Source organism: Halyomorpha halys, unplaced genomic scaffold, assembly GCF_000696795.3.
Source record: "Halyomorpha halys isolate HHAL.00 unplaced genomic scaffold, Hhal_1.1 Scaffold908.1, whole genome shotgun sequence".
Taxonomy (NCBI): Eukaryota; Metazoa; Arthropoda; class Insecta; order Hemiptera; family Pentatomidae; genus Halyomorpha; species Halyomorpha halys.
The window spans coordinates 618,234-644,650 of NW_027115706.1; the positions used below are offsets into that span (position 1 = coordinate 618,234).

The 26,417-nt window shown below is 30.2% G+C and overlaps 2 protein-coding genes across 5 annotated transcripts in view; one reads left to right on the top strand and one right to left on the bottom strand.

Annotated features, from left to right (window-relative positions):
* The window catches only part of LOC106687012 (fatty acid synthase), a 37,477-nt gene extending 34,480 nt beyond the window's left edge, over positions 1–2,997 (bottom strand). Inside the window, exon 1 of one of the 2 annotated variants that reach the window (XM_067052728.1) lies at positions 2,911–2,997. The gene's annotated coding sequence lies outside the window, so the exon portion shown is untranslated. The remainder of the gene's footprint in view (positions 1–2,910) is intronic. The other variant, XM_067052729.1, reaches the window with a different exon arrangement.
* Positions 2,998–8,159: 5,162 nt separating this feature from the next.
* LOC106687020 (pseudouridine-5'-phosphate glycosidase) overlaps positions 8,160–26,417 on the top strand; it is a 39,636-nt gene continuing 21,378 nt past the window's right edge. Inside the window, exons 1-10 of one of the 3 annotated variants that reach the window (XR_010844938.1) lie at positions 8,191–8,628; positions 9,199–9,339; positions 10,456–10,531; positions 11,859–12,001; positions 12,757–12,958; positions 14,767–14,898; positions 18,209–18,300; positions 21,100–21,136; positions 23,947–24,003; positions 25,474–25,491. Coding sequence is in view for 2 of the 3 variants with exons in the window: in XM_014430666.3 (XP_014286152.1) it covers positions 8,419–8,628; positions 9,199–9,339; positions 10,456–10,531; positions 11,859–12,001; positions 12,757–12,958; positions 14,767–14,898; positions 18,209–18,290; positions 21,100–21,136; positions 23,947–24,003 (1,080 nt within the window). In the remaining variant the exon portion in view is untranslated. Of the gene's footprint in view, positions 8,629–9,198; positions 9,340–10,455; positions 10,532–11,858; positions 12,002–12,756; positions 12,959–14,766; positions 14,899–18,208; positions 18,301–21,099; positions 21,233–23,946; positions 24,004–25,473; positions 25,492–26,417 lie in introns of those variants that run through there. The other 2 variants (XM_014430666.3, XM_067052731.1) reach the window with 2 other exon arrangements.

Here is a 26,417-nt window from a genome sequence, read left to right on the forward strand (position 1 = left end):
TATATTTTAATCTGGAAACTTGACTTATTCACATTTTTTTTTTAACCCCTCAAAGATTTTACATTGAGTTGAGGTTTCCTAGGGGGTTGGTCAATATTTGGGTGCTATTTTGCCAAAAGATGTTATTTGAAATTAGAGTTTTAGCATAATGTTCCCCATATATAAAAGTTATATTAGACCTAAAAAAAAAAAAAATGATTTTTTTTTTTTTTATGATTAACGATCATATGTTCCCTTTCATAGCTTAAGGTAGAAAATATTGGTTACAGGAAATAATTAGAATAGTACAGCTATTTTCTAAAGTCAATCCTAGGAAAAATTTTTATTTGGTAACAGGAGAGTATGACAATAGAAGTTCACTCAACAGGACTAGCGTTGCCGGTATTATTAAACTCCTTCTTTCCCATTAAAATATAAAAATTTTCCGGCTAGGACTGACCATCGTTGTCCCTGTTTCCTAATTTATCTTTGATAAACCATATGAAGGGTGTTTCTAATTCATGAATTAACGAGAGAAAAAAAAAACATTGCGCTATTAAACCGCATTTATTGAAAGCCAAAAACAAGTTCCATGTGAAGAGGTAGAAAAAACGGACAGGAAGATCTAAGTATGAATATTTCAGACAAGAAAGAGAAGTTAAAAATACCTGGGTGCTCACATGAACGAATATGGCTCAAGAGATGATGAGATATAGAATAATTGAAAAGGTATGAGCTTAAATATTGAATAGACTAAAGAACAAAAGCTGTCAGCAGGTATTTTGATTCGCTTAAGCAAGGTTTAATCGGAAAAGAGTGTCAAAAACTCAAAGTAATTTATAAACTTTATACTTTCTTACCGATTCTCTCATATTCAAGTGAATGTTAGACTCTCACTACAAAGCACAAAAGCAAACTTCAAGCTTTGGAGATCTGGTTCTTGGTGAGAATAGAGTGAAAGACAAGAAGAAAAGAAGTGCGAATTATAACAATAAGGTGAAGCCTGAGACTTGGGGAAGATGAAGATATTACCGAAGAACACCAACTGAGATGGTTCGGCCATATTGCTAGAATGGCAGAAAATATTGGCAAGAGACATATACAAAACGAAGGTGAAAGAGCAGAGACCTAGGAAGACTTGCCAAGGAACAATCCAAGCCTTTGAGAGAAGAGATTTGAAATGAGGGAGGAGAAAAATGTTTGTGGAGAGAGATGTGTTGATTCAAAATATAGAGTCGAACAATAACTAACTCTGGTTATTATAATGTAATAGTGAGTTACGTTGTAGAGTAATACATTAACCTGTATATTAATATTATTAAAAAAAAAATACATTAAATATTGAGTGGAAATATGCCTGCAGTAATATTTTGCATCAGGTCTAAGCCGACGATGGCCCTGAACCCTTGAATAGTTTAAACACATAAAATCAGGTAATAAAGAGTTCAGTAGTTTTCACGGTTAGTGATCACAAACAAAAATCTGGTTATCCTTTTACATGAAAATATGATATGATAAAAAGATAAGGCTCCAATGTTGGGCTTATACCACGGATCTGGATGTAACAAACTTTAAAATAAATACTGGAAGATTATTGATGATTGACCGTGTGTATAGATGAATGGAATATGGTCCGGGTGCGGTCAAAAAACTCAAATAGTAAATAATTATACTATTTTTATTGAGCCAACGTTTCGCCCCACGTTGCAGGGATTCGTCAGGGCTAAAAAAGATACAAACACTTGACATAGTTACAAAAAAAGAAAAAAACATAAGTGGAACATAACAGGGGTCTCATCATTTGATTTTATTCTTTTCTTTTTTCATCGCTTAATTTGTAATTTCTTTAATATTTCTTCTCTTATTTCACCTCTTATCCATCTGTTACTATTATCCTTTTCATTTACTGTTTACAACCTTTAATTTTTCTTATTATATTTTACTTTTCATTGTATACCCCTGTTATGTTCCACTTACGTTTTTTTCTTTTTTTTTTTTTTGTAATTATGTCAAGTGTTTGTATCTTTTTTAGCCCTGACGAAACCCTGCAACGTGGGGCGAAACGTTGCCTCAATAAAAATAGTATAATTATTTACTATTTGAGTTTTTTTGACCGCACCCGGACCATATTCCATTCATTTAAAATAAATATCTAAATGATTATATCACTTTTTCTATTCGGGCTCGTGGATGTGGGAACTAACTATTGTAGCGAAATTTAATAAGTGTTATTTGTTCTTATTTTACGTACAATATTGTCTAATTACAATGGCGATTTGTGAATGCATCGGAACACCCAAGAGGCTGCGGCCCGGTTGTTTTTCCTCCCTCTTTTTTTTCCAGACTGGGAGCCTGATTGTATTCGAATTTATTTGCCGACTTAAGACATCAATGATTTGCTGTCAATTACATAGTAAAGATGTCTTGGCTTAAATATATAATTTTAATAACAATATTGAATTATATTCAAATAGTCCAGCCATTGTGGGTTGAAGATGTTTATCTAGAAAGTTTTTAAATTTCACATCATATTTTTTGAGAGTGCTGGACACAAACCAGTTTCCCAGCTTCTATTTTATTTTCCCGGAAATATAAAACTACATGAAAAAAATTTTTCTTAATATTTATATACATAATTTTTATTTTTTTAATTTACGCATTATACAAGTTGTATTTCATCGCCATACCATAACGATTCCACTCGTCTATGACGACGAAGTTATAATAAAAACCTTTCTAATATTTGTAAAATAACTAATAATCTGATTATAGGTATTTCTAAAATATTCATTTTATACAATCTGCAATATTGGGTAGTTTATTTACCTTTTGGCGTGTTTACTATAAATACGATTCAAAACTATTTAAATAAATAAACGTTTACTTTATTTAAGTACTTTGGAGTACTTTGTATGTATGCCATGTACTTACTGATTCGATTCCAACTAAGGCCAACCTCGGTTTGCACCACACACTTCAACAATTTTTCCAAATGTTGTGAACAGGTCCTTTTCAAACCTTTAACTCCCAAAAATATTTTACTATTCATAATATCATATTGTATGCAAATATCATGACAAAGCCTCTTAATGATTAAGACAATGTGGCGAATCTTAAATAGAGAACCAATGAGATTGAGTGATATGTCATTGTGTTAACATATTTTAATTGCATAAATAAGATGCAAAAAACTTCCGAATCGTCCATTTCCGCTTTGATTAACTAACGGTATGCTCGAATGAAAGTGAAATTATTTTATAATTAGAAAATCGAAACTCAATACGGTGCTTTGTTACTGATTGATCATCTAAGATACATTTTAATACATGAGTAAGAGATCACTTTACAAACTCTGAAAATACAAAAGAAAAAACTTGTGGCAGTCTCGGGACAGCATTGAAACTTGTGGAAATGAAATAATGAAATTTTTATTAATATTAATTAATAATTAAAATGTTATTAAAAGTGATAATGCGTTCCCTAGTACAGCTAAAAGCAGATAAATAATAGTTGCAGAATAATAATCAGAATTGTACAGCCTTTTTTAAGTCAATTCTAGCAGGAAAACTTTTATATTGTGACAGGAGCTCAGTCAATCGGACGGACACTGCCAGGATTATAAACCTCCTACTCTCCTGTTACAATGTAAACATTTACCTGCTAGAATTCACCAGTATCCTCCCCTACCACTTTCGTTTCACCTCGAGTCACGAAATCAATTTACTGCCGTATAATTTGTATTTTATTGAGTTGCAGAATGTCAGTGAAGAAGTTTCACTTTATTATCATTTAATATATCTCATATTTACTAAATGAAATTAACATAGTAACAAAGTATTTTTGAGGAGAGAGAGGGATCAGGCAAGTACAACTCAAGTGATAAAGTTTTAAAAAATATTTAATTATATTCAATGAGCCCAGAAATTGGTGATATTAGGAGTTAGTCTGGTATTTAACTACTTGATTTAACTTGGTCAACTTGGACTACCGATGGCCCGAGTTTAAACTCATAAAAAAATTACTCGAAAATCGCGTGTTCCATTGTCATATTTAATGGCTTACTGAACAATGTGCTCCCAGTTGGAATGATCGTAAATATTTTTAAAAAAGAGAGGATTAATAAAGGCTCATTAAAATCTGCTATCAAAAGCCTAGTGAACAACAACAATCCCACATTGAATTTCTGAAATAATAAAAAACGGACATTTCATATAAAATGTCCCAACACAGTGCATACAAACAAATACCCTTCCATTGCCACTCGGCATTATACAAAAAACGCCAGGTCCAATGAAGATGGGTTTAAATACTGCCCAGGGGGCCGACGGCCGGGAGGTACCAAGACGAGGAGGGACCGCTCAACTGATGGATTAAACTTGGCCAGTTTGTGCTTAGTCAACTCTATGGAATACTAAACGCTACGATAACGCTTATAGTTGTAGCTATAGTGGTGTCCAGTAAATAGTTATGGGGTCGCTTTAACATCAAGATGCATTGATGATTGTTTTTTTATAATTTCTCTCTTACCTTCTATGAATTCGTCTTAGCTTTCGAACATATATCAATATCGGTTCCTATGGTCGAGTTGGCTTTAGAGAGCGCCTGTTTTTCTACTTGCAAAAAGAAACCACTCGAACAAAAATCAACACCCAATAATTACAGCTGACTGTTTCAGTTAGTTTTCTATCCACGTATACTGGGTAAATGTTTTTTGATCGTCCCGTAGAAAATTTCATAATTTTGGTATCATTAATGAATATACATACATCAATTTGAATAATTTGGATGACAACCTAAAGATGAAAATTAATAATATCAAAAAATATATATAGTTTTTAATTAGACCGATCGTATACACAATCAATCTTTAAGTTTCCAATATCCTATTTTTTTTTTTTACTTTCTCCTAGTTATGTAAGGAATATATAATAAGGGAAAATATTGCGATTGTGCAAAATGTTTAATACGAGATTTCGACGGAAATACATGCTTTGAATTATCTTGGATTCAAAAACCGTCTCGCAAAATGGTGTGTTTGTGAACAGCCTAGCTCAAAAACAAAAATTACATGTTTAAGGCGGGTTATGTCAAGGACGTGACAACAACTATTCCGCTAAAATCGACCTACTACAAGTTCCACTTTATAGAATCGATTTTTGTCATTTTTTTAATTTTCTTTAAAACGACTCAAAACGATTTTGATAAAACTCACCATGCCAACGTAAAATTAAATGATCTTTAATATCTGCCAGGTCTTATCCTCATTGAAATAGTCTGACAGGGCTAAAATGACGATTTTTTTATAAAATCTTTCACTAAACTACTTTTAATTTTGTTTATTTGAAAAAAATAAATTAACAGTTCTCATTGTTAGCAATAGTAAACAATAGATAAATATAAAATATTAAAGAATTTTATTAATAACTACTAGAGAAAAAAGGAAAAAACTGGATTATTCGATTCGGACGGGCAAAACCGAGACCACCTGAACATTCCCGATTGCAGTACGACTTTGTATTCTTTTCAGATACAAAATTTATATTTGTTACTCGCACCTCAGGAATTTCTAAAATAAGTATTTTAAAGCAACTGATAAATAAAAACTATTGGGTGGTAAAATAAGTTCGTTGCGTTTTTTACTGGTGATTTCAATAAAAACTTCAGATTCTTGTAAATTTTTTTAATCAATTATTTATAACCCACTTTGATCAATAGATCAATAACATGTTGGCATTTTTCAGGTAATTTTTTAATTCCGTCTTCCCAGCACTTCTCAGATGTTTGCGCAATGAACTCCTCTATTTGCGTTTTGCAATCCTCGAGCAAATTAAAGTGTTTTCCGTTAAGAGAGTTTTGAAGGGCCCGAAATACTGTTGGCGCAAGGTCTGGTGAATAAGGTGGGTGGTCATTTGTTCATAATGCATTTTCTTGTGATTTTAGAATAAAAATTAAAAGAAAAAAATTTATTTTCATGTTTATATAAAAATTTGTATTTCAGGAGTTCTTGAGAGCTGCTGCCTAGAATACACAGCCTAGCAGTCTAGCAAAATATAACAAAGCCCTCTATTTCCCTTTTATTAGCTATCAAATGATTTCATAGCTCATATTTATCCATTTTTATAACTATTAACAAAGCAAAATGGTTAAATATTTCAAATGAACAAGATTAATACTACTCTAAGGAAAATTGTTTGAGGAGGATCACTCAAATCAATTGAATAGCATTTGAAGATCCTGCTATCTATTTGCACACCTATGAAATAGGAGGGTGAGTGGAGCCAGTTGTTCTGAAACAGGTTCCAAGTGGACACGTCAGAGCAACATTATTTTTGGCTGAGATCAACAATTGAGGCATGGAAATTGAAAATGCTGTAAGTGCAAAAAACTAGTTTTGAGAAAAATTGCAGCTCTAGGAACTAAACCGTTCAAGATAGGAACTTCCAGCGGTTACCATTCGATTGGCGCTGGTTTCTTTATCGTTGTCCCGTCGAAATCCCATTCTTCGTACTTCTGGCCCTTACAGCTTTTTACATTTCCCTGCCTCAGTTCAGGATGAGTGAGTGATTCTTCACCGCAGCCAGGCAGAGCAGTTGAGATAGGATGAGAGACCAGAACAAGAAGGATAAATATGCACCTGAGGAACCTCAATAGTCCAACCAATCTGCTTCCCAGTAAAATTGTAATACCTTTTATTATATTATATCATCCCATTCAAATCAACTCTCAAAATTAATTTAAATACTGATTTCACTAAATCATATTGTAACCCCTTTTAGCTACAGCACATGATAATAATAATTGTATAACTCATTCAAGATTAGAGGTTTTATTTCCTTCTTTTTTTTTAACAACCTCGATTTATTTTAAATTTACAGTCAAAACCATTCATACCAGCTTACCAGCAAATTATAATTAATTCGGATAATATCACCCAGCATTGTATCCACAATTAACCCCAGGGAATATCTGAATTAAACAAAGGTTTTTGAAAATTTGGTGTTTAAGCCTTGCTAAACTATTCCATTGGGATTATTACACGCTTTTTTTTTTTTTTTTTTTTCCCTGATTCCTCTAAAACAGAAAAAAAACATGAAATTAGTGGGTGGCATTATGTATGGTTACATTATTTGAGTTGGTTACTACCTTTTCCTACCATTGGTACTTGAAGGTGAAGTAAAGGTAGAAATACTTAGCTGATGTTTTGATATGTCCGTTCCGCGTGGTTTCGATTATCAAAAATTTGAAGGTGAGGGGCCTCCTCGTGATGATTAAACAGATTATCCGCTGATATAAATATTGTTTAATTATATATTGATATGCCGAGCTTAACTCCGAGAGAAAAACCCTTAGGGAAGATGATAGAACAGTGAAATTGGTGTTTCGGTTTTTGAAGCCAGAAGGTTTGCTGCTGCAAATGTAGCGTCGAGCGGATGAAGAAAAAAAAAAGATTAAGCAAAAAATAAATTAATGGTAATGATGACCAGTAATGTTTTACTCCATAAAAAAAAGCGAGTTTAATCGTTAGAACTATTTTTAAGATAATCGAAAAAAAAAATATGAAATCGATTATATAAAGTAGCACATCCGGTTGGTCGTTTTTAAAGAAAAGAAATGTGTATTATCTCAGGCTTATAGTTGTCATAATTATATAATTTCAGTTTCGTAACATTTTTTTTAGGATGTTTATACATATATAGACTGTTTTACGAACCCAGGTAACTTCTAAATGTTTATTTAGATAAATTATATATATTGGTAAGTCGAAGGAAAAAAGATAAGATAAGTAAAATTAAGGAATATGAAGATTACGGCTGCCTTTTAATAATATTACAATGCAAATATTTTTAGCTGGATATTCTAAACATTCTTCAGATTACGGAAAACTTTTCAAATATACATATATTACACTTTTGGTCAGCCTGCTTATTTGTCAATTTATAATCGTTTCTACAAAACTTTGTAATATTGAAGACGGAAAACAAGAATTATTTACTCAAAAATATCATTCTGAATCGAGAAAATAAAAATTATATCTATCTCCATGATCAATTCAAACTAACCACTTATCATTGGGATTTCAATATTTATTAGGTAGCAAATATATTTAGATTAATCTTTTTAATGAATTGACTGATGCAATAAATATTAAGCTATTTAATAAATAAAGAAAATAGAGATTGCATACACCTAACTTATTTCTTATCTAGTGAAAGGGTTATGCAGGTTTTATTCTGTCATAACCTTATCACCTTTGTGAAGGTCAAAACTTCAATTTTGAAGAACTGTATGTTTTAGATAAATGGTCATAAGCTGTTATTTTGTTATACCTGTATGTAATGTTTATCAATAAAAGTGTGAGCTAATACATCGTTTCATTTCTCTTTTACTTGTTCTTTTGATACCTCAATCTTCATTAACTGGTAAAAAGCAAATTGAATAATGATGTCGTTTTTAAGAAGTAGTTTTAAGTTGAAAAATACTTTCTATCGGAAAAGTTCCAGTTTAATAGACATCTCTGAAGAAGTATTAACAGCTCTAAGGGAAAACAAACCAGTAGTTGCTTTAGAATCCACTATAATAACCCATGGCATGCCTCACCCTCATAATTTTGACACTGCTGTTGCTGTGGAAGGAATTGTTAGAGATCAGGTAGGAAAGTGAACTGAAAATATCCTGTATATGTCAATTTCAGAGACCACAGGAATAATACTGTATGTGTAACATGGTTTGTGTGCTTAGTTAAATTAATGTGACCAAATCAAAATGTTTAACGACTGTAGCTTTAAAATAAGTACAATATCATTCATATTAAGCTTTAAATTCTAAGAAATTTCTTTCTCTGAGGAACTTCTTAAAACAAACAAACAAAAATTGTATATGATGGATTCGTAAAAGAAAATATAATTAGGAACTATTGTCATAACTAATTCCACTCATTGCTAAAGGATGAAAGTATCTTATTATATTGAATTATTAAAAAGCATTTGTAAATTACAAACAAAAAATATCTTTGGAAGAAATTTCATCTAATTATTGCAAAGAAATAACTTTTAAATACAAAAAAATGAGTATTTAAAAATTTAGTGAATTGTATTTAGTCACTGTTCATTTGTACTCTAATGTACTCATATTTTTAAATGTTTATTTATTGCTTGAAATCAGGATTATTATTAATTTAAGTATTGAACTTAAGTTAATAAAAAGTACATATTTTTAAAGGGTGCCGTTCCAGCAACAGTAGCAGTGGTTGGAGGTAGAATCAAAGTTGGATTACAAAGAGAAGAACTGTGTTATCTAGCTGATCCAAATACACAAACAGTTAAAATATCAAGACGAGATTTTCCTTTTGTTTTAAGCAAAGTAATCATAATCTTTATTTTTTACTTGAAAAATATTTATTAATTTCTTATGTTGTAATAAGGTTGAAATATAATGGTAGTTCATCAAAGATTAACACTGTTGGAACTGAAGATGATGTTTGTATTACTATTTCTTTATAACTAAATTAATTTTTTTTACAAAAAGTATGCTTATAAAAAATGGTGGTATTTAGAAATTTGTGCTAAATGTCAGTTGTTAGAACTCTTTCAAACCAAAACTTATCTTTTTGAATGTAATATGGTTGTGTATTATGGCATCAAATGAGCTTTCAAAAACTGAACATTGGTTAGGTGGTAAAAATTTTAGTTTTTATAATATTCTTGATCATAAATTGAACCTTACTTTTTCTTAAATGCACTTAAATATTATTATGTTAATATTGATAAAAAATAGTGAAGACTCTAAAATTACATTTCAATTTAAACTAACAAAACATAGCTATTGCAGTTGAATTTATTATTAAATGATTTGGGTTTATCATGACATGGTTCAGAAATTACTATTAAGCAGGATTAAAAGAAAAAATGAATTAAAACATGAAACTAGACTTATTAGTTTTATTTATGTTGACTCAATCTTTCTCGTTTCAATTTACATTTAAAAATTTTAACCTAATCTGTTATGGAATTTTCTACCTCCATCTTTACATTGTTTAACATTTCTGACTAAAGTATGAATATCAAGATTGATGAATTAGGACTACCAAAAAATGAAAAGTGATTTCTGCTGGAATTGAACCTATTTCTCTCAGAACCTAGATTCTCTGGAAGATAATAATTTATTTCCATTATGGTCGAATATTATAGATACTTTTACTAACTTATTACTAAGTAATGCTTATACTCTATAGTTTCAACTTGAATTAAGGAGCTATCTTTCATAGTTAAATTTTTGTATAAAAAAGGTTAGGGATCATCCCCCATCTAACTTCTTTACTTTTTTTTTTAAACTGTTTAACTTGTATTTTGTTGTGAATAATGAAATTAATTTCTTGTCATTTATTTCAAATATTCTTCCCTCCATTAAAAAAATAAGGTGGAAGAAATAAATTCTGTTAATAAGTATAAGTATTACTAACTTAAAAATTTATTTCAGAAATTAAGTGGAGGAACAACTGTGTCTGGGACCATTCTGGTAGCAAAAGAAGTTAATATAAATGTTTTTGTTACTGGTAAGAATTGAGAAATTAACTAAGTAAAATTATGAATTCATTTATAGTTTAGGGAAGTTACATGAGTTCAGATATTATTGAAGTTACTTATGATGCTCAAATTTCATTGTACTATACTTGGGTATAAATAATTCATATATAAGAAGATGGTCAGGGTTGCGGTCAAAAGCTGTTCAACCTTTACCTTTGAACAGCCCTGATGAAGCCCTGCAAAGTGGGGCGAAACGTCGGAAAATAAATAGTTGTAAACTATTTTTGTTTCTCTTTTGACCGCAACCCTGACCATCTTCTTATATATCAATTTTTACGGTAAACTATATATACATATAAATAATTTATGTTTCTTATTTCCCTTTTACAAAAATCATGAGTTTAATTTTTCTTGAAGTTAAGTTAGTTTACTACTAATTCTTGTGAAATTTAATAAGAAAAATGCTTTTACCAGTTGATTGTTAAACTATATAATTGTATTTACAAAATTCGCCAAGGGAAGGAAGAACTCATTGTAACCTGTATGCTTATTTAGCTTCTCCTCCAATGGAATAACAACACAATTTTCAGTTTTTAAAGTGTGCTTTACTTTGTTCAGAACAATATTGATTCAAGAGCTGTTTATGATGCTACAACAGTGTAATTGTTCTTTGTGTCTTTTTACACTGATAAATATTTATTCCATTGGAGATAATGGCCTAAATACTCTTTTCATCATTTTCGTACCCAAAAAAAAATTTGAACTTTTTATCATTAGGAATTAATTTGGCTGTTTTATGAGCTATTTATTTATTTAGTTTTTTTGACTTTCTATTTGCAAAGTGTACTTAAGAGAAAGAAATGTAGAATTTAAAAAATGAAGTATCAAGATTAAAACTTTCTGTTTATCTTCTGTTATTAGTTTTAAGTTTCATCAAGACTTCAACTTTTAGGTTCAGCAAGACTCACCTTTCACAAAATCCAAATTGTACTCAGAAATCATTTGGAAGGGACCATTGTACATTTAAAATTACGTCATCTATAATGATTAAAATATTTCTTCAATCTTAATTTATTTTATATATTCTCTTATAAATCATCTAGCCTTTCATCGCTACCAGGAAGTTTTAAATGGAAAAAATCAATGACTTATTATATATATATAAGGAAAACTTGGTTTTCCTAATCATTATTCCTATTACTTGGTTCACAAATTTAAGTTATATTTATAATATTGGTAAAATTTAATTTAATTTTTTAAAACCATTTGGAATAACTTGTTAACTTATACTGTAATGTTTGAGAGATTCAATAGTCATTTCTTAAATGTAATATGTATATAGATTTTTTTTTTTAGGTGGTATTGGTGGAGTCCACAGAAATTATGAAAACACATTAGATATCAGTGCTGATCTTAATGAGCTTGGAAAAAATTGTATTTTGACTGTTTGTAGTGGTGTAAAAAGTATTCTTGACATCGAAAGGACTTTGGAATATCTTGTTAGTGATTGATTCTATTTTTATAATTTTAATTTTAATCTTCTACTTATTGGAATCTGTTTATGTTCTTAATGCCTGCAACTATTAATTAAAAGTATTTTGGTCAATTACAAGAGAAAAAATTTGTCTTACTTTTTATTTTATTTATTGCTTAATGACGGGTCTCGGTCTCGATGACTTTCTCCTGGTAAGTTTATATATCAAACCTCCAATGGCCCTCCTCCCTTGCTTGGCAGTTGGGGATTAATACTATTTATAATATAGAAATGGGTTTAGCAAGTAAGAGAATAGAGCCATGGAAGTTAAATAGACAAACTAGCCCTTTGGGGACCAAAAGAAGTTGTTAGACAATATACAAAATACAATGAAAAACTACTTATTTTTATTCTTATAATTAATTATAGAATCCTCTTATATCAGAGCCATTATTCAAGAATCTTGTTAGTCCTTTTAGTTTGGTAAAACGTTTGTTTGTTGATAACTCTTTTTAATTTTTTACTTTGGATAAGTCTGAAACTATCCTGGTATGGTGAAAGTGAAAGTGAAACTATTTCTGATATTGAACCATACAAAATTTCAAGACATTGGTTGGTAAGAATAATAGTAAAAATTGAATTCTTGAGTATTTGTTTTTTTTTTCGTATAAGCTCTACTATATATCTAACACTTTGGTGTTGCAAGAAGTCTAGTTTGTCTTAGTTCTTACGATATTTATATCTGTAACATTCTGCATGCTTATTTTCTTTTCAAACCAGGAAACACAGGGTGTTTGTGTTGTATGTTATGGTGGCAGTCTTACATTCCCTGCATTTTACTCTAAAGATTCTGGATACACTGCCCCTTATCATGTACAAGAACCCAATGAAGCAGCTAGACTTCTAAAGGCAGCCTTGGATATGAATATATCATCTGGTGTTTTGTTAGCTGTCCCTGTACCGAAGGAATTTTCAATTGATTGTAAGTAGTTTTCTTGATATCCATCAACGATTTCTTAAAAAGTTATATTAGCTTCTGTAATTTATCTCCATTCAATTTTCGTTAGCTTCTGTAATTGGTCTCAGTTCAATTTTCATCTTCTTTGTATAATGGATAGGAAACAAACTTTAGACTAAAGAAAATTAAATTAACTTAAAATTGAATACAAAGAAGAAAGAAAAAGAAACCCACAACAATGTTGTATTTTTACAGTAATAAATAATTCTCATGATTTAAGAACCTGGAGTTTTGACACCAATACAGTCAAAAAGAGTTGGTGACACAATACCCTGCCTAAGCCAAAATCCATAGGATGGTACTCTCGTTCTCTCTTATTAATTGAAAAGTTATAATTTTCCTAAAAGAGAGAACCTTTCATTGTAAAGGTAGTGGAAATGTGTTTAGCACTATTGTGAAGTAAGTCATCGATATAAACTCCTAGCATTTCTGCCTCTCTTTAAATTTCTGGAGACATACGTTAGTTGCTGATACACTGATTCTTTACTTAATTTTATAAAGAACCATTTAGATATGCATTATTTATTTATTAGTGTTTTAATTTATTCACAACAAATAAATTATATGAAGTGAGGGTTTCAGACACAGTTTCCTTTTTCAGTACAGAACACATTTCATCAATCCTCTCTATGTACAACAAAGTAAACTGTTGTTCACATAACTCATATGACATTAAAAATTAAATTTAAGACAGAAACTGGCTCTATGCACACCTTACTTGAGAATCAATTTGATCTTAGACCTTTCTAATTTTGAGGAATATAAAAAGAAGACACATAAAACTTGAAAAATGTGGAAATATTCCATATGAAACGATTCGTAGGGGCAACATTATAGATGTTTTTTGCATTAAGATTAAAATAATTCATAAAATCATAGCTACACCGAGATAGTGAGGTGAAAAGTAGGAAAGATAGCACCAGAAATGGAATGATAACACGGTTTTGAACATTTGCATTAAAATATTGGGCTGTAAAATAAGTTTGTAATGTTTTTTTACTGGTGATTTCAATAAAAATTTCAGATTTTTATAAATATTTTTAATCCATATTATTATTATTATTTTATTAATATGACCCATTTTGATCTATTATGTGTTGCCATCTTTCAGGTAATTTTTTAATTCCTTCCTCCCAGAACTTCTCAGATTTTTGTGCAATGAACTCCTCTATGTGCGTTTTGCAGTCCTCGAGCAAATTAAAGAGTTTCCCATTAAGAGAGTTTTAAAGGGCCCGAAATAAGTGAAAATCTGTTGGGTCAAGATTTGGTGAATAGGGTGGGTCGGGGATCACATCCCAGCCAAATTCCAATACATTTATGCCGGGTCTGCAAAGCGGATTGGCGTTATCATGATGGAAAATTATGCCTTTGCGATTATGAGACAGAAATGATTTGAGACACTAGCATGAGATATGTTAAGCATAAAATCATTATTTATAAAATAAATAAATAAAATAATAAAGAATAAAACATTATGTATTTATTATAATTGAATAAAATAATCAAAAATGTTTTTGTAGTTTCGTAAAATAAATATTATTTTTAATAAAATTTGAATACATTATTTAATTTAGTGGAGTTTCACTTCTGTTGGCCAGTCCCAAAATTGCCATAATTTTTCTTCAAACTTTAAATAATTAAAATCATCTAACTTATTCTAAGTTCAAAACGTTTATTCGATAATATGAATAGGATTACTTCTTTTATTTAATATATTACTAAACACCATCCATTGGTATAACATGTATAATTTTAAAATTTATGTCATATAGATGAAGTTATGGAAGCGCATATTCAGCTTGCATTAGAAAAAGCACATAGTGAAAACAAATCTGGAAAAGATGTTACTCCTTTCCTTCTGGAAGAAATATCCAATATCACAGAGGGAAAAAGTTTAGAAACCAGTATCCTTAAATGCACATTTCATTAATTTAGTTGTTTTATAAAGTATTTGGTGATTCTTAGAACAGATATAATATTAATATTTGAGGTACAGAAATCCAATTCAGTCAAGACCATTTTCTTTAATGAAAAAAAATCTAAATTTGAAAAGTGCATGCTTTTGATCAAGTCTGGCACCCGGAACTGCTTTACAAACTCCATTAATTCCTGCCTCCTACATACTTTCTCATCATCCATTCCTTTCTCATTGATAGAAATTATTGTATTGAGGCAGAACTAAATGTTCCGCTCCAAATGACCCTCGCACCTGAAGCATTTCATCCTTCAGAAATATCTACTATATCATTCAAAGATTGTCTACCCGCAAAGCTCCTGGACACGACCTAATAACATCCCATATCTTAAAACTTCTTCCTCGAAAAGCCATCTTATTCCTCAGCTAAATGTATAACGCCGTTCTCCATTCCATATGTTTTCCTGACCCATAGTGATTATCTGTTGTTAAAATGATTCTCAAACCCCAAAAGCTGCCAGAATACCCATTATCTTACCATCCTATCTCGCTATTACCGATCATGGGCAAAATCCTCGAAAAACTCATTTTTAAACGCCTATATCCCATTCTAGATTCCAGTCATATAATCCCTAATCACCAGTTTGGATTCTGAACATCCTTATCCACTATCCAGCAATGTCATTGTGGTGGACGTTGTTTGTGTCTTCTTTGGAGCGCGGAATGTACTGAATGGGAGTCTTTTTTGATGAAGAACATGCTTTTTAACGAGTCTGGCATCTGGGACTGCTTTGCAAACTAAGTAAATTCCTACCTCCTACTTACTTTCTCATCATTTGTTCCTTTCTCATTGATAGATTATTCCAAGTAAACCATAATGGTTCCTATTCCTCCCTCTATTCTCAGTCTGCTGGTGCTCTTCAAGGTAGTATCCTCGGCCCCATCCTTACACCGTCTATACAGCTGACATCCCAACCAATCCTAACACTATCCTCACCACGTATGCCGATGACACATGTGTGGTCTCAGTTGATAATACCCATTTGATTGCATCCTAAACTCTTCAGTCTCATATTACAACCCTTGAAGAATGGTGCCGAAATTAGAGGATAAAAATAAATCCCATCAAATCACAGTTCCGCTATCTTGGACTACATCTGGACTAACGATTAACCAAGGATCCTCACACAGGACTGAAAAGACAAGAAACTGCACGTCGATTTTGACTATTACAGCACTTACTAGACAAACAATCCAAACTTCCAATTCATTACAAAAGAATGATCTACATGACAATAATAAGGTCCATCTGGACATACGGAGTTGAGCTCTGGGGCTCCACTAAACCTTCGAATTCCTCTCGTATCCAATCCTTACAATCCAAAATCCTTCGTTAAATCCTCATTGCTCCTTATTTTGTTACAAATAAAATCATCCATAAAGACCTAAATGTTCCTTATGTAACCGATCTAGCCCGAACCCGATAACATTCCTTCCATTATCAACTCCCTAACCACCCAATTCTATCCTTGCTTCCTCTTCTATTCCTGAAAAGAAAATTGATTGTAAAAACATTTTTATAGTGCTACCAATGGGTAGTTTCTCTACATGCTGTATCATACCATTATGATCTTACTTCAAATTTTCTTGTTGTATTTTATATGCAGTTGTAAATGTCAATAAATAAATAAAAAAAATTGAAAATGGACTTTGCTGGTTTTGGAATTCTATCCCTCATATAGTATTACCATAATTATTTGTATAATGACAGATATTTTACTATAAATTGTTATTTGTTCACAAATGAAGGTTTCTTCTTGGAGCCTTTCTTCTTTAACTTCTTCTTCCATTCCTCCTGGTCTACCATTTTGTATTTCTTCAATAAGTGACTGGTCAAGTTAATTGACATTGTATCAATGTCCATTTTTTTAAAATGTTTCCTTTAGCTCTTCTTTCTCTAGTCCGTAATTCTATCTTAATTTCAGAATGTTTCTATATTTATTTGTTCTACTTGTCTGCTCTAAAATATTTCTTTTTATTTTGGTTTTAACATGTTCCATACCTGATGTTCCAATTACTCTTCTCCAGAGATCAATAAAGGATCAGAAGTTCAGCACTGTATAACAATGCTCTTTGTACCAGTGTACTTAGTATAAGCTTAGTATTCCTCCTCGGGTACATTAATAATCAATTACCTGCCATGACAGTTTTTTTTTTTTAAATTAATAATCATAAATTGTAATATATTTTTATAACTGTGATTATTTTTGGTTTACAATTAGGATAATAATCATGGCTGAGTAATATTAATATTTAATTAATTTCCTAGACCTATTATGTTGCAATAGAAGGGAGCATCTGTTTTGTTTACATACTAACAAGTAGGTAAAATGGGTAACACCTGCAAACTACTGTGTTCAAACAATATAATATAGCAGCATAAGTTCAAGAACATCAAATTTATTGGAAAACAAAGCCATAATAAGAGTATGGTTCTCAGAAACTCATTATTGTCCAAAAGTATGACAGAAGTATAAAAATATAGCAGTTTAATAAAATATACATCTAGTCTAGCTCTGAAAGAATTTATTTGATGCTAATATATTACAAGTACAATGAATGATCTTATGGAGTTAGTTATTAGGGAAGCTGAAAGGCTAAAATATATGTAGGTTAAGTTAAATAAAAAAAGCTTTATCACTATGGTGACTTGTGAAATGAAACAACCCAATGCACCTGAGCCCGCCTGTTATCATCAAACTGGTGTTTTTCACCATTCTGTTTTCAACCTGAAACAAATATTTTTCCTCTTATTTCCTTACGTTAATTATCCAATCCTTTCCAATTTTATATTTATTAATTTTTCATTTCATATAAAAATGTGAGATGTATAATTATTTCAAATAAATAAAATTAAAGGTTTTTTAAAGGAAGATTTTTTGAAATATCCGCATTTAAGCCTGGTAAGACTATTTCAATTAGCATAAGAACAATCTAATATTAAATAACCCTTAATTGTACATTGATGCTTTGAGTTTCATACAAATCTTTTGAGTTGTTTTTCAGAAAATCAAAAAAATAATTGTGAAAAATCGATTGAATAAAGTGGCACTTCTGGTCATTGGATTTTATTTAAGAACCCTTGTCCAATTGGCTAAAAATCATAAGTATAAATCTTCTTTCATTGTTGTAGATTTTTGGGATAGTCAATAAAAGATTTTTTCTCAATATCGATAAAATAATAATATAAATAAATACTTCCAAAAAATGATGTCCTATAGCCCTTACATAAAAATTAGACATGGCATTAATTAAAAATAATGCAAAGGTTGGAGGAAGAATTGCAAAGGAATTCACTAATTTACAGCCCCTGCCTCCGAAGTAAGAAAATGTTTGTATATTTGTTTTTATTTACCATACTTACAAGGGTAGTCTATGCAAGTAGAATCACTGATTTCAATGAAACTTTTTTTTTAATATTCTAAGTTTAACAATATTAGACAAATGTCCGAGGGTTCTTGCTAATGCGTCGTAGGAGCTGAAAAAATTTTTTTATAAATAATTTTTGACACTTTTTATATTCTCATATTCCCCCATTGCTCTGCATGTATTTAATGGTGATTATAAATCAATTGATTCTTTTTTTGGGAATAAAGACAAAAGATTATTATTGTATTAAGTGTACAAAAACCAAAAGTTGCTTAAAAGTAGACCAAAAATCTTGGTTTAGCGAAAATCAAGTCAGATTCGATTTTAACCTCTCTTGTAATCTTTAAGTACAAATTTTCATATAAATCAAAAGTTAAAAATTTTTGGACCATATTATTTTTCTTGGACTGTCCCACATTCACGAGATGAATTGATCTCTCCTCACAATGTTATTTAAATCCAACACAACAACGGTTGGAGAGCTGAATTTCCACTCTTTCAACCCATATGAATATCTTTAAGATTTTATACCCTTTTATAGGATAAAAAGAAGTTTTATACAAAGAAAATCTTAAATGTCTTATATTATATCTCTGGTTCTGATTTGCTTATGAAGGTACAGTTTGTACCATTTTGTGCAGTTTAGACAGCCCTAAAATTCTCTTAAGTTTTGTGCAGATTGGTGGCATCATCCTGAAATTATTGTGGTCTTTGGTTGTCTTGAAATTATTTGTTTAGAAACAAATATTGAAGGCCCTAATAAGGCAAAAAACATCGGTTGGTCTGAATTATTTGAATAATCTATCCCAAACATACAAATTTCTGATGATGTTGCAGAACGGGCCAGATAAAATATTTTTGGTTAAAATTTATATTTATGTTTTGTTTCTTTTATAGTGTAGTTGTACAGAATTTGTATAGAAAATTTTTTTGCTTTACTACATGGGAAGTGATTTTTGGTTTTTCTGATTTTGAATGTATTTAAACTCAATTAATACAATTAACTAAAACAAATTGATTAGTACATTATAATCTCACAATACTACTACAGAATTAAAATAATTTAGATTGACAAATCTTGCGAAGTGACAAAATATTTTTTTATGGAGAAATTAAGTTGATATTTAATTTTGGCACCTCAAAAATCCTCTGGATATGAATTTTCATAGTAATAAAAAAATAACATATTTTTGCTCATAATTTTCACCTTACTAGCTGGGACCTTTGTTTTTTTCCAAAATGAAAAAAATTCCAATAACTTCAGGATGATGCCATCAATCAGCACAAAACTTAGGAGAGGTTTAATGCTGTCCTATCTGCACAGAATGATACCAACTGTACTTTAATAAACAAATTAGAACTGGAGATAGAATATAAAATGTTTAAGAAAATTGTCTTTATTTAAAACTGCTTTCTATCCCATAAAATAGCACAAAGTCTTAAAGATATTCTTATAGGTTGAAAGAATGGAAATTAGTTGTTACGTTGGATTTAGATAACATTGTGAGAAGATATGAATTTAATATTCTTAAATAAATCCCACCAAATCACATTTACCCTTCGTCGTAAACTTTCGTCTTGCCCCACAGTATCTTTTAATAATACCCCACTTATTTCTGTTGAGCAGATCCTTTACTTAGGATTAAATCTGGACAAACGACTGACATGGAATCCTCATACAAGACTGAAAAGACAGGAAACTGCTCGTCGATTCCGACTATTACAACATTTACTAGACAAACAGTTCAAACTTCCATTCCATTACAAAAGACTGATCTACATGACTATTATAAGGTCTATCTGGACATACGGAATTGAGCTATGGGGCTCCACTAAACCATCAATTCCTCTCGAATCCAATCCTTACAGTCCAAAATCCTTAATGCTCCTTACTTTGTCACAAATCAAATCATCCATCAGGACCTCAATGTCCCCTATGTTGCCGATTCGGCCAGAACCAGATACCAATCCTTCCATAATAAACTTCCCAACCACCCAAACCAACTCGTTTCTAACCTGGCTTCTCCTTCACTACCTAATAATCCTCCTAGGCGTCTGAAAAGAAGATGGCATCGAGATCTTCTCCTTTAGAAGTGTTTTTGGAGTTTTATCAATGGGTAGATTCTCCACATGTTTGTATCATGTCATAATATCACTTACAGCAAATTTACTTGATATGTATATATGTATACAGTTGTAAATAACAATAAATAAATTATAAAAAAAAAATATATTTTTAAATTATGATTCCAAGAAAAATAATATCCTTTAAAAATCAAGCCCAAAAATGTTTAATTTTTGATTTATATGAAAATTCATACTTGAGTATTTCAAGAGCCACTAAAATCAAATCTGACTTGATTTTTCCTAAACAAATTTTTTGGTTTACTTTTAAGCGACTTTTGGTTTTTGTTAACTTAAACTCATTTAATACAGTAAATAATCTTTTGTCCTTGTTCTACCCCAAAAAAAAAAAAAATCTATTGGTATTTAATCACCATTAAATACATGCAGAGCAAAGGGGAAAAATGATACTTAAAAAAATGTCTAAAATTATTTAAAGCAATTTTTTTCTAGGCTTCTAGGGCACATTAGCAAGAACCCTGAGACATGTGTCTAATATTTTTTGAACTTATATCACAAAAAAAAATGTTTAATGAAATTGGTGATCACACATGCAGCCTCCCCTTTCTAGATAATAAAAATAAAAATTAGGTTATAAATTAATATTTTATGCCCTTTTTATTTTATTTTTTTACAGGGAAACTGTTCCTACCAAATCTACTAGAAAATATCCAGTAAGTAGATATGATTATTCATGAAGAGTTGAAAACTTTGTTTTTCATGTCATAAAAAATGTTTGAATTCTAATGGTAATAAAGCTTGTAATTTTATCAAGCTTCAGTTTTCATTGAAACCAATGAATTTAGTGGTGTTTTAAATAAATCTATATTTTGAAAAACATAAAAATTTTCTTTCTATTTGGTTACCTTACAATGGATATTATGATTGGTTAATGAATAAGATTATCTTTTAATGAGATACTTGCTGTTATTATGCATTCTTAGTAAAATGTACAATTTCTAGCAGCCTCATTTCAACTTTAAAATCAGAATTTTTTCAATTCTGTTATTTCTTCACTTGTTTAATAATTTGGGCCAACTTTTTGTATTTTGCGAGAATGTATTATGTATGAACATATTTATATACAAGGGACCTGGGTGTCTGAGCAGAATAAAGCATGTTGAACAGGTATGTGGAAGGAATTTTACATGGAAAACCATAGTGGCTGGGATTTTAAGATGAAGGAAGAGAGGAGGTTATCTACAGAGTACCATCTTATTCTAACATCATGGTGGAGGGTCAAATTTTCATTCTGTGGAACCGCCACAGAAATAAAAGTTGACTCCCCAGGCTGGATTCGAACCGATGCCGCTTCAGTTCCCAGACTGTAAAGACCTCACCTCAAATCATATCTGACATATGAGGAGGATGGTGTTTCACTATAGGTAACTAACCTATTTCACCCAGTGTGAGAGGGTCGAGTTTTCATTTTGTGGAACCCCAAGAAATTAATGTCAACCCACCCAGTTAAAAATTTAAATGCAAATATACTGTTTATATCCTGTGTTATTATTTATGCCCAATGCCAGAATGAATCCAAGAAATAGTTTAATAATCATTGACTGTGGTTCCACTTCAAACAGAATGGCTTAGCTGGAAATTGTTAGGAAGTTAACACAAATCAAGTTTTTGACATTTTTTATTGCTCCAGAAATATAATTTTTATTTCTGTGGCGGGTATAATATATTACTTTCCTTTTCCTTCCTTAATTATTAAATATATTTTCAAGAAAACATTACAGATTGGTTATAAATTACATAATTAATCTCCATGAATTTATATTTATGAATTATATTTATATATATATTTATTTTTATGAATTTATTGCTCCTCCTTGTTTGGATTCATTTCATATCTTAGTAGGCTAGAACTCCTGGAGTTGTGACATCTTCTGAACTAGAATACCTTCATGACATATTCCAAGTCCAGAAACTCTTTTATCATAAGAGACATCTTGAGTGAATTCTCAAAGTTAAAAAAAATTATGTAAATATCCTACAAAACAGTAGTTAGACGAGATGTCTCTAGGATGATGCGATTTTTTAAATTTTTAAATAATATAAAAATTTTGTTATTGTTTTTTACGGAATTACAAGGTATCATTGCTTGAGCGATGATACGTTGAGACAATAGAAAATTAGCTGTAGGACAGGAGATTAATAAAAATAGTAAGTTGTAAATCATGGACCACCCAATTCCATTAATTTTCAGGGTTCGTCCTATGCTCTGTCAATGTTATGTAGGAATCTTTATTGGATTAAAAATTGGGGATGTCCTAATATTGGTTAGCTGCAGCTCTGATGATGGTTGGCACCTTTCTATTGGTCCTAATCTATACTCTTAGTTGAATTCACCCTACTATATTAATATCACCGAGGTTTTTAGCTATAACCTCAATTTTCTTCCTAACTAGTTGAGACTTTACATTCTTCATATCTAAAACTAGAATTGTGCAGTTTTTTATTTAGGACTTCTTCCTCTTCAAACTCAGAAATGATCTGAGTGGTTCAGTGAAAATTGGCATACAAATTATTTCAAAAAAGTTGAATAAACTATGATTAAATATTTTACTAAAATGAAATAGCGATTTCTGAAATAAGATTACCAACTCGATAAGTGAAAATTTAAAATTATAAATTAAACTAAAGTTTTGAATTATTTATTTTTAATGAACTACCTTTTATGGTTTATATGAATACTGCAATAGTTGACTATTAATTGCTCATCATGTTTTACTAACTTTTACTTTTTTATGAAACACCATACTGATACTAAGGGAATAATATGGGTTATTTATTGTAATAAGCATAAAATAGTGTTCTTACTATTTCATGCTAGAAAATAAAAAATGAAAACTGATTTTTTTTTTTTTTATTTTGGGTTTGAGGTCCTTGTGTTCTCCTACTTAAGACAGGAATGGTGGGTTGTCTTATATATGTTACCAACCTATTCTAGCAAGAGTGGAAAAGTCAAGATTTATTTCGAGGGTCCACCACAAAATAATAGTTAACCAGCCCCAGCCAGATTCAAATCGGTACGCTTTCGGGGACTAGAATGCTAAGTTTGTGACTCAACACACTTGGCCTTTTATGGCCTTATTGATTTCCTTATGGAATAGAAAAGGACCTACCAAGTTATTTTATATTGAGTGGTAGTTATTCTGCTGCAATTGACTTGCAAATAGCTATTGTTCACTTATGAACAAACAATAGATGTTTTACTAATTCAAAAGCGTTACTAAACATTTTTTGGAAGACTTTTATAATTTGTAAAGTTTGAAAATGAGAATGACTGTCCTTTTTCTGTTTTGGAGTGGGAATTGAAAAACTAAATTTTTATCAAATCGGTATTTTTGAGAAATTGATAATGATAACATAATAGAAGATTAAATAATTTATGTATTTTCCTAAATGATCATTATATTATCATTATCACCTACTTAAGACTATAAATTGTTTGTAATGTTTTAAATTTTGGTTTTAGGTTGTGATCGGAGGTTCCAATTTGGATTCAGTGATAAATTTGAAAGGTGATATACTGGTGAGTCATTATTTATTCCAATCTTAGTCATTCAAACTAGGCTACAATTTTATCGTAAGTATTTTATGGTTGTATCTCTGTATGATGTCTGAAGGAGAACCATGAAGTCTTCATAAGAACCCATGCGCTTCTTGATATGTGCCTTTTGCACATACATAAGACAGTACTGTAACATATAGTCCCGTGTGGACAGAAAAAAAGGTAGCTTGGATCGTAGAACACTGGCTTCCTATTCTGAATAACTTCTTTTTAAATATTGGGTTCCCAAAGTTCTCAATTAGGCAATTTTACCACAGTGCTGACTGCAGTATCTCTCAAGAATATTAATATTGTTTACATTAATTATGAATAAATATTTTATCAATTTAATATCTAATATTTTTGAAAAATAATAAATCTACCTATTACAGGCACATGGTCAATTTAAATATAAACTTTCTTCCTTTCTAAAGGCTATAAATCACATGCTATAAAATATTTTTTTTATTTTAAATTCACATGGTCTCCTAACAATCGTCTCTAGAGCATGATTAATATTTTAATGACTTTTATAAGAGAAGTAGCCTGTTGATTGCCCCCAAGAAAACACAATTAGCTTTAACTGGCATTTATAGCGGATTATCATAGGAGGTTTGGTGTTATCTTTGGTGATATGGAGGAATCTTCTATGGGTGCTGTTGGTGAAAATAAAATGTCTGAAAATTTTCCGAATCTGCCATGGAAAATGCAGGTTTCATGCCATTCAAGGAAACTAAGAAATACAAAGACAGACTTAATAAAACTACTGGATAGAATGAATAACTTTGAGATGAATTAATAAGCTTAAAATAAACTTTGCATGACTGTTAATATTTTGGAATGATGAATCGGTTTAACATAATTATATTAATCTGGTTGGTAATAATTGAAAATATAATAAAAAAAACCTACTCCCAATAAAAATATAATACTAGATTAGTCACTCTTCTTTCATGCTTTGTACATAGCCTTTTAATGAAGTTTTATGTTAATATCTAATTTCCTTTATTAGCAGGTTTCGGAAAGATATTTTTTTCTTCAAATAGATTTTATTTTGAGTAAAGTTAAAATTATTGTATTGTTGCAAGGCTTGATTCATGGAGCATCATTGTTTTGTTTTTTTATTTAATAAGTTTAGTTATTAATGAGTTTTATTAAGTTTTTAAATTATTTCACATTATCTTTGGTTAGTTTTACTTCAGAAACTACATAGGAACTTCAATGTATGTTCAAATGCGTTTTCTACGTCCTGTTTGATTTTGGGAGACAGGTATCTTTAGTGAAACACTATATAATTCCTTACATAATATTACTGGTCTTGATAACCTTTTAATCAATATTAAATTGTGATATAATTTTTGTTTATAAACTTCTTCATAATATTGTTGATTGTCCTAATCTTTGAGATGACATGACTTTTGTTAAAATCTTTCTCATTACATTGTTTTTTAGTTTACCAAGGATGATGCGCTCAATATCAACTTAACCAATTATAACCAAATGATAATTGATTTGTATCACTTGAGTTTATCAAAATGTATAATAAATCAAACAACGTTTGATTATAATCACTTGTTACTCTTGTTTTTTTTTTTAAATAATTCAACCATCAGAATTTAAATTTTATTTTTTGTCATTGGTTATATTTTTATCTATGTATTGTTTTTTTATTTATTTTATTGCATTAATTATTATCTTATATATTTTATTTCGTCTGTATGTTTTAAATTTCAATTTGCATCATATTTATTTGTATTTTGCTTATTGTATATTGCATAGTGATGCAAATAATTTTATTTATATTAATGTAAATAATTTGTTAATTTTTATCTTTGTGTAAATGGGTTTTTCATATATAAATAATTAAATAAAATCAAATAAGGAGCTCCTGTCAGATGTAATGTCAAATTACTGATTCCTAAAGTATACTACCAGATTTTAAAGTTTGTTTTAAATTTTTTTTAAAATATGAAACATTAAAATTCAGGCTGGTGGGTGGGAGGGGGGAGTCACAGGCCTTTGGTTGCTGCTTAAAGAGCGAGGCCAAAAAATAATTTGTAATAAATTTTTTTAAATTTATTTTTTAGGATTCTTAATGAAAAAATAGTTTATTGGTTTTAACTTAAACCAATAAACTATTTTAAGTTGAACTTGCAATTGAATTGTTAAATTAGTAATAATAAAAAATTTATGTAATAATCTAAGGTCAGTGATTTTGTTTAAAGGCAAGGGTTTATAAAAAATGATTGGAAATTAAACCATTATTGTTTTGCTTTGATTGTGGCACAACTCAAGAAATGTTCTTTTATTTTGTATTGGAAGTTCTACCTAGATTGTGATGTTATCTGAAGTTACTTTCTGATAAGTTGGGTAACTTCAGAACAATCTGAAGGGGG